General features: G+C 51.2%; 2 protein-coding genes across 2 annotated transcripts; both read right to left on the minus strand.

Annotated features, from left to right (window-relative positions):
- Positions 1-1,090: 1,090 nt before the first annotated feature.
- Positions 1,091-1,973, minus strand: LOC109758707 (early nodulin-like protein 19). Its single transcript, XM_020317573.4, has 2 exons — positions 1,671-1,973; positions 1,091-1,595 (listed from the first exon to the last, which is right to left on the minus strand). The coding sequence occupies exons 1-2, from the start codon at positions 1,819-1,821 to the stop codon at positions 1,222-1,224; spliced, it is 525 nt and encodes a 174-aa protein (XP_020173162.1). The 5' UTR covers positions 1,822-1,973; the 3' UTR covers positions 1,091-1,221.
- Positions 1,974-5,779: 3,806 nt separating this feature from the next.
- Positions 5,780-6,602, minus strand: LOC109758719 (early nodulin-like protein 3). Its single transcript, XM_020317584.4, has 2 exons — positions 6,361-6,602; positions 5,780-6,281 (listed from the first exon to the last, which is right to left on the minus strand). Exons 1-2 carry the CDS (start codon positions 6,530-6,532, stop codon positions 5,863-5,865), a joined length of 591 nt encoding a protein of 196 aa, XP_020173173.1. The 5' UTR covers positions 6,533-6,602; the 3' UTR covers positions 5,780-5,862.
- Between the last annotated feature and the right edge of the window lie 2,929 nt (positions 6,603-9,531).

Below are 9,531 nucleotides of genomic sequence, written 5' to 3' on the forward strand. Positions count from 1 at the left end.
TCTGGACTACTTTAAAAAGCGTGCGATGCAGGCCCAGCAGTGAAACCAGGCAACCAAACAGGCCTCTTTCTTTCCGCGCGGGCCTAGTTGGGCTTGATGCGGGCAACCAAACACGCCCCGAATGTTTCTTGACATTCCCATCCGGTTGGGAGACAACTTGTCCCCAAGCTGCTGCTGTAAGATGGCGAATACTCAGGCCCCTGCTAGTTCTCTCATGTCTGCCATATGTTTTGCACCCTTGATTTTTTTAGGGCTTTTCCACTTTTGATTTCTTCCCTTATTTCCATTTCGACCCCTTTTTATAATATCATTTGCTTTACATTCGGTGGACCTAATTTATGGGCCAGACCGCAGCCCAGCCCGTGCGTGGATCCATGTCTCCTTTTCTTTTTGTCCTTCTCTAGAGGAAACAAACAGAAATCAACAAGTCTCATATTGGTTTCACATTATGGCGGATTATATGACAACCAATGAGCCTTTCCACATCCACATATATTTTTGATTTATCAATCCTTTTCAGTTTTCATGGCTATTTTTCATAAGAAATTATAATTATGTCAGGGGTAACATAATTTAGAAAACCGCAAACTGGCCTTAATTTGAACCTCAAAACATTTTTTTCTTCTATTTTTAACCTCACGGGGAAATTTCTTCAAGAGAATTAGTGATATCACATTTTTTTTCTTGAAATAGAGGGATGTCTGTTCATACTTCATAGCAAAGATTTTTTGTGCAAGGATGTTCGGAAGATCAACATTTTACATGGCGGTTACAGATTCTTTCAGAAAATAATCATTTCCGAACAGAACATTGTAGTATCATTTTTCTAAAGGACTTATCTTGTAAATTATACGGCCCACCATTCTCACGAGCCATGTACATACATTTCTGGAATGGTGTTAATTTCCATTCTAACAAAGGAGTTGAAGTATTTCATGCGCACTCTTAAGTCTCAATTACATATGTTTTAAAAGTGTCGAAGTATTTCCAGTGCACTCTCATTTTATTCTTGTATCATCTTATACTTGTTACACTTATGGAATGGTTTGTATATTCATTCTTAAATTATTGTTCTTTCTCACAAAATGAGTTACCAACATAAAATGATCCATTTTGCACCTTTTAATTTGTTCTCTTATTTTCATTTGGTCTATTTATTTCGGAACATCATTTGACTTTGGTCCATATGAGTATGAGTATCTTTTCAACGAGACGCCTAATTTACGGGCCGGGCCTGGAGGACTCCATGTCTGCCCATTTTGTTCCTTGTACTCCATCGTCGCTTCGTCGGGGTCCAGGCGCCGGTGAGGTGGCGCTGCTCTCCACCATGGCGGTGCCGGACGTGTCGTCGCGTGCGGAGTCCGGCGTCCGCCGCCTTTCCTGGACCGGGATGTCGAGGCGCATCCCGGCAGGGCAGAAATAGCGGACGCTGCAGGTGAAGTAGTAGAACTTGGCCTCGCTGAGCAGGACGAAGGTAGTACCACGGTGAGTACCGCCGCCGGGGTAGCGGTGGATAGGGTTTCTAGTGTCGCACATGTCGAACCCGCGTTTGTTCACCTCCACCACGTCCAACTTCTTGTCCGGGTGATAGAACGCTTCGCACGATGACACAGATTGAGTCAGCCGGAGAAACCACGGGAGAAAAAGAAACGTCGAATCCTTCTACGTACCGAGGTAGTCGCCCTTGTAGAAGGGCCCATTGAGCTTGGCCCAGCCGGAGAAGTTATGGCGGGGCATCCAATCGATGTAGACCCTGCGCTCAGCCATCACCATCGTCGCCGCCAGCAACAGCGCGGCCACCACTGTCTGCCGGCAGCCCATCACTCCCTCCTCCGACTCCGAGTCAGAGAGCGGCCTCGGTGTTTGTTGTTGCTCGCTCCAAACGAAACGTGCCGAGCGGAGCGGGAATGGGTTATGGTTGTGGCCGTGGCTGCTGTCTTAAAATGGAGGGTGGGATGCGTCGAACGAGGACGCGTGTGGCGTGCTTTGTGTGGCTTCTACACGTGCATACATAAAGATCATATATTAGCAGATATAAACCACAAGCAATCTATCTAGACCAACGCCGATCTATCCACAAGATAGATGGATAGATCTAGATAGATTACCAACGCTGATCTATCCAGATTGCTTTTGGTTGTCGATCTATCCACAAGATAGATTGCTTTTGGTTGAACATATGGCTATTCCTCCGCCGTTTGATTGATTACACAACATCCATGTTGTAGATAGATTACACAACAAAACGATTTAGATGTTATTGGTTAAATATATGACTATTTCTCCACCGCTTGATTAATTTATTTAATGCAGTTGCGTGCCTGCTGGCTAGCACCGCTTTGACTATGAACATGTAATGGCATCTCCAAACACGCAAATTCCCTCTCGCATCCGTCCTCGGACAGAGGGACCAGTCCATAGACACTGATGCTGAAGGTCGTCATCCAACGCTGTCCGCATACGTTTGAACCATGATTCAAACTAAGCGGACCAAATTCATGCAAACCGGCTGATATTCATGAAAGTTTCAATAGAAAATAGCAAAAACATCCATACATAGCACGCAAATAAGTCTAGTACAACAATGTCTCAAATTTGATGAGATTAACCAGATGTCCAACAAGTATTTCATCAACGGATCATGTCGTCCTACACATACTGCCCCTTTGGTTTCATCCAACAGTGTGCGTACGTAAATGGCCGTCCCTCTATCGTGTGGTGCATCACAGCAACTCGTGCGAACTACATATGAGAGAATGAATGATTTAAACAAGTTGAGCAAGAAGCAAAACTTAGGACCTTCCCCTTTGCCACGTTCAATGGCCACCCTGCCTCCAACTGACCAACCATCGTGAGAGCATCTACACCTGGGCGCCCCAAACCCTGCTCAAATGCCCGGGCGGCCCGCCCCGTCACTGACCGGCCATGAATTTTCGACCCAGACGGATGCCTCAAATGGGCCTCAAACGCCCGGGCTGACCGGCACCCCTCGTATCCAGCCCAAATATGGGGCGGATATGGGGCGCCCGGGCGCGTCCGCCACAACGGACCCGGCCCACGTTGGCCTACCCGACCCCACACATATTCGTCCACATCCGCTCGTCGGACCAAACCCTAGCCACTTCACACTCCTTTCCCCTCCATTCCCTCCGCCACCCGAGCTCACCTCCGGCGATTTTCATCCATCTCCGGCATGGCGGGCAGCGGATCTGACTCCGACCAGTCCGGATCCGTCGACTAGGGTGTCATCCCGTGAATAGCGGTTCGCATTGCACTCCGATGCTCTCGGGACGACAACGCCCGGCCGACGGACGGATCTATCCGGCGCAACTCCATTGTGTCGGCTCAACGGGCGCTTGGGTCCTTTGGGGCTGGATCATCACGGTCCCGACAGCAAAAAAAACTCTCCTTCCCCATCATCGGTCGGGCAGACTATGAGTCCTACCGGAAACGGGCAACCCACCGTGGGAAGGAGAGGATAAGGGCCGCCAAGACCTGTATCGCGGCGGAAATGGCGGCAGCAGAGCGGCGCCAACGGCCGCAGAGGAGGAAGCCATCCACGCCCGCATTGTGAAGAAACGATAGCGGAGGAACACGCACGCCCTCGCCCGAGAGTAGAATTGGGCGGTCCGTGTCATGGCCGAACTGCCACCGAAGGAGGAGAAGGAGGACAATGACGGCGAGGACAGCTCCGGCGACGAGCAGATCTGGCTTGACCCCTACTGCATCTTCAACTGGTACTACCGCTGCAAGGGCACCGGGAAGGGCAAGGGAAGCCGTGAATGATCTCCACCATAGCCAAACATGCCCAATTTTGGTAGTCCGATGGCATGTTTAGTGGTGTGATGTAGTAGGCGGACGATGTGTGTGCGTCAACATAGTTGCATGAGTTTGTGTGGATTTGAGATATGATAATTGAGGTGTCCGGATGTGGATTGCATTATTTGAGGCGTGACCGGCAGTGTCCGCGGACGCCCCCGCGGGCGTTTGTGGGGCCGGATTTGCAAAGTCCGACTATAGATGCTCTGACAAAACTTGGTGATGTTGGTCTGAATGGCGTACCGGCGATACGATAACGACCTCACATTACGTTCTTAAATGATGTGCATGTCGTAGGGCACAATGTGCTTTTGTGCGCGAATGATTTATGCGTTTGCTGTCAGAAGGTCTCCCTCTGCTCCTGCCTACGAAATTCACGGATACAAACAACCATGTATCGCACAACAGTTCATTCTTCATGGTTGAGTACCTGCCATCCTTCGTACTCTGAAAAAACGACATGGCGTCCGAAGTTCAGTCGGTTGCCATTATCGCCGTGCTGAATGTTCCTCTATACATGATGCTTCTGTTTAAGGATTGGGCTGACCGTTGAGAGTAGCTTCTCAAAGCCTAGCTCTATAATTGCTATTTAGTAGACTGTTATACGCCGGACCTGCTCTTGCAAAGCCGATATGAAGCACCGAAATGTGCATCAGATAATTGATCATTGCCACTCTGCATCATGTTTTTGTTGTGTTCCTGAACCCTATGGCAGGGCACCAAGTCGAATTCAGGAGAGCATCTCTCTGCTTCACATGTTCAGGTTTACCCATCGGCAACCAGTGACATACGTTTGGATTGAACTCATTTCCATGATTCTTCTTGCCAGCGATTGCATCCACCGAATGTTTCTTGGTGTCTTGCTTGGTCGTGGCATTCCCTTCCGCTTGGGAGACAACTTGTCCCCAAGCTGCTGCTGTGACCTGTGAGATGGTAGTTCTCGCATGTCTGCCATATTTTTTGCACTTCTGATTTTTCAAGGCTTCACCATTTTTGATTTGGAAATTTTTTTAGAACATCATTTGGTTTACATGGGTGGGCCTAATTTACGGGCCAGACCGCAGCCTAGCCCATGCGTGGCGCTGTCCTGGTTTCGACCTTACTCCATGTTGAGCCTTTCCATATATATTTTTGGATTGACCAATCTTGTTCTTCATGCCTATTTTTCATAAGGAATTATAAATTTGTTAGGGGTAACATAATTTAGGAAACCGCAAACTAGGCCTTAATCTGAAACTAAAAAAGAAGTTCTCCATTTTTAACGTCGGTGGGGAAATTCTTCAAGAGCATTTGTGATGCCACAAATTTTTTCTTGAAATAGAGGAACATCTGTTCATAGCAAAGATTTTTTGTACAAGCTAGTATGTTCAAAAACAGTTGTTCGAAAGATCAAACATTTTGCACGAAACAATTTTTCGAAAGATCAAACATTTTGCACGGCGGCTACAAATTCTTTCAGGAAAAAAAACATTTCCAAACAGTACATTGTATCATTTCCTAAAGAACTTCTTTTGTAAATTCTACGGCCCACCGTTCTCACAAGCTACGTACATAAACACTTCTAAAATAGTTTTAATTTATAATTTCCATTCTGATAAAAGAGTTGAAGTATTTTACATGCAATCTCAAGTCTCAACTATTCTCTCGGCTTGCTTTCTTGCCTTTCTCGGGCCATTCACCTAGCCAATACTTAGATTCGGCTGTATCCAAACTTTCTTGGTTCATCCCAACATTATCTATTTGTCCGATTGTATCTAAGCAGACACTGGATACATCCGTTCGAGCGTTGACTAATTACGGATGGAGGAAGTATGTTTTAAAATTGTCGAAGAATTTCCCGTGCACTCTCGATTTGTTCTCGTACCATCTTATATTTGTTGCACCAGTGAATAGTTTATATGTTCATTTCTAAATTATTCTGCTCTCACAAATGAGTTACCAACATAAAATTATTAATCCATTTCACTTTTTAACTTGTCCTTTTATTCCATTAGGTCTAGTTTTTTGAGAACACCATTTGATTTTGGTCTATATGAGTACTGCCTAATTTACAGGCCGGGCCTCAGCTAGCCCAGCGTGCTTGTTCCTTCTAGTTTTCCGGAACAGATGAACAGCATCGTCGCTTCGTCCTCCTGCCTGCCCCTCTCCCTCGCTCTCCGAGCTCGCTCGGGGTCCAGCCGCCGGTGAGGTGATGTTGCTCTCCACCATTGCGGCGCCGGACGTGTCGTCGCGTGCGGAGGCCGGCGTCCGCGGCATGTCATGGACCTCGATGGCGAGGCGCATCCCGTCGGGGCAGTACCTGCCGACGCTGCAGATGAAGTAGTAGACCTTGGCCTCGCTGAGCAGGATGGGGATATCACGGCCGCCGGAGGAGCGGTAGATGGGGTTTCTGGGGTCGCACCTATCGAACCCGCGCTCGTTCACCTCCACCACGTCCAGGTTCTTGTCCGGCGTGTAGAACACTGTGCACGATGACACGAAGCGAATCAGCCGGAGAAACCATGGGAGAAAAAGAAACGTTGATTCCTTGTGCGTGCGTACCGAGATAGTCTCCCTTGGAGAAGGGCCCGTGGCTCTTGGCCCAGTCAGAGTAGTTGCTGTGGGCCAGCCAGTTGATGTAGATCCTGTGCGTCGCCGTCGCCGGCGTCGCCGCGCACGCGGCCAGCGCCGCCGCCAGCAGCAGCGCGGCCACCACCGTCTGCCGGCAACCCATCACTCCCTCCTCCGAGTCAGAGAGCGGCCTCAGTGTCTGTTGTTGCTTGCTTCAAATGAAACGTGATGAGCGGAGTAGGGATGGGATGTGGCTGTGGCTGCTGTCTTATAATGAGTAAATTGCTCAAAGCCACCACATTTGTGGCTAGAGTACTCCAAAACCACCGCTTTTGCCAAAAATCATGAAAAACCATCGACTCCGGTGCAAGTGAGTAACAAATCACACTAAGTCGAAGCTGAGACACGTCTAACAGTGGAACTGACGAGTTGGGCCCACATGTCAGGCTGATTTGGCGTGCCTAGCTGGATATTATGCTGAGGTAGCAAAGGGCCCACATGTCAGCCTCACACCTCCGTCTTCCTCCTCACATCTGCTCGGGGGCGCTCCTCGACGACTGGTGGCGGCGGACGCGGCCGTACCCAGCTGTCGCCGCACTGCCGGACTCCAGATCCGACCGGAATCAGTCTCCCGCCTCCAGATCCGCCCTCCGCCGTTGTTTCCCGTCCAAAACGGGCTCCAACCACCGCCGTAGGGCCCGGCATCGCCGCCGCCGATTGGACTCGAACCCCACCGCCGCAGGGACCCTGCATCGCCGTCGTTATCGATTCACTAGTGGCCGGCCATGACAGGAGCATCTGGCGGCGAGGAGTCGCTCCGCCCGAGCCGCTCACCAGGGTCAAGCGGCTGGCCACGGTCGCGTCCGCCGCGTGGCCTTGAACCCACCGCCGCAGGGCCCCTGCATCGCTACCGCCGCCGCCTGGCCTTGAACCCACCGCCGCAGGGCCCCTGCATCGCCACCGCCGCCGATTCACCAGCTTCTCACGGTTGGGCATGGCCGCGTTCACCGCTGCCGACTGACCTCGACCCCGTGCGTGTTGGGCGCACGCGCACGGCAGCTCGGCCTTGTCGGAGCGGGCCGGGGCGCGGGCTCACGCCGGCTCGGCCTCGCCGGAGCAGGCAGGGGGGCGGGCGCGCGGCGAGGAGCAGGCAGGGGGAGGGAGCGCGCGCGACGAGGAGCAGGCAGTGGGCGGGCATGCGGCAGCTCGGCCTCGCCGGAGCAGGCAGGGGGCAGGCGCACAGGGGCTAGGCCTCGCTGGAGCAGGCAGGGAGCGGGCGCATAGGGGCTAGGCCTCGTCGGAGTTGACTGGGGTGTAGGCAGGGGGCGGGCATGTGGCAGGAAGGACATGAGAGAGAGAGGAGATAAGAGTTGTGGCAGACAAGTGGGACCCATGTCCACCTCAGCAGGTCAAACATTGACTAGAACTAGTCTTTGCCACATTAGCCTAGACATGCGGGTCCCACCTGTCAGTTTTGCTATTAACGCGGGTTAGTTTTGAATCAGTGGGATTTGTTACTCACTTGCCACAGAAGTGGTGGTTTTTTGTGATTTTTGGCAAAAGCGGTAGTTTTGCAGTACCCTAGCCACAAATGTGGTGGCTTTCAGCAATTTACTCAATATATGGCGATGCCTCCACCGTTTGATTGATTTAATACAGGGCCTGCTGGCGCACCGCTTGTTGGCGTGCTCTGTTGCGCCCGTGTAATATTAGAGCTTATCCGATCCCTCAAACGCCCGCGTTCGCGTCCGCAGACAATGATCGGTCACGCCTCAAAAAATGCATTCCACATCTGGATAACTTAAATTAGAAATCTCAAATCCATATTATTATTTGCAACACACCAACGTGGCCATGTCCGGCGGTTGGCTGCACTTCTCAGAGTGTCGGTCTGGTCGCTGACAAGGTAGAGTAGGGCATGGGACACGAGCCGGCTCACAGGACTCAATGCGCCGCCGTCTCCCATGCCCTACTCTTCCTCTTCGGAACCCAGAACCCGTTGGGTGCCGGTGGACGTCAGATCGATGACGGATCCGTCCTGGGACGAGCCGTCGACGTCCACCACGATGCGGTTGTGGCGCCTAGACTGATGCGCCATACAGGGCGCCGAAGAATGCGACTCCGCCTCACCGATGTCCACCGCCGCGAGGGCTGCCGCCGCCTCCCGCACCCGGTGGCTTGCACGGCGGGCACACCGTGCCATGTTATTGTCGGATGAGGCCCATGGTGCGTCCCGATGCTCGGCGCACCAACGAAGGGGTTGCGCGTCCGCCAGCGCGTTCGGATGCCAAACGGACCGCACGGGCTCCGGTGAGGTAGCTACGGTTGGCCTAGCGCCGGATCCATGCGCCATTTGGGCGGACGCAATGGATTCCCGATGGAAGGAGTCCGAGCATCGCCACGGGCCACCTCCCAGGCGCGACGGAGCGCAAGCCGGAGGACCATCTCCTCCTCAGGGCCGCATGGGATGAGCTCGGGGTCGACGAATCTGGAGGTGAAGGACTCGGATCCGCTGCCCGCCATGCCGGAGACGAGCTTGGGTGGCAGAGGGGAGTGGAGTGAAGTGGCTAGGGTTTGATACGGTGAGCGGATGGAAAGGAATATATGTGGGGTCGGGTGGGCCAGTGTGGGCCGGGTCCGACGTGGCGGGCATGGATATAAGGGGTGCCAGTCAGCCCGGGTGTTTGAGGGCCGTCTGGGTAAAAAATCATGACCGGACAATGACCGGACGGTCCGTTCGAACATATGAGGCGGGTTTGAGACGTCTGGCTGTAGATGCTCTCATGCAAGTGATAGGCTTTGTATCACAATGGTTGATTGCACTATATAATGACTAATGACTGACATTCGTTAGCTCGTCGTAAATTCTAAGTATATACTACTCTCTCCGTTTGTAAATATAAGCCATTTTAAAGATTTTAATATAGACAGATATATATAGATATATTTTAAAATATAAATTCATTCTTTTACCTCCATATATTGTTTATATTAAAATCTTTAAAAGTTCTTATATTTAAGCACGAAGGGAGTATATGTCAACATTGCAACATATGTTTGAGATATGGAGAGCCGGGATTTAGTTTCTTATCCATCTCTAATTATTATAGAAGAATTATCCTCATACTAAGGGAATCCCAACGTCTATCCACAAATTTTCTC

The sequence above is a fragment of the Aegilops tauschii genome, chromosome 5 (genome assembly GCF_002575655.3).
Source record: "Aegilops tauschii subsp. strangulata cultivar AL8/78 chromosome 5, Aet v6.0, whole genome shotgun sequence".
NCBI lineage: Eukaryota > Viridiplantae > Streptophyta > Magnoliopsida > Poales > Poaceae > Aegilops > Aegilops tauschii.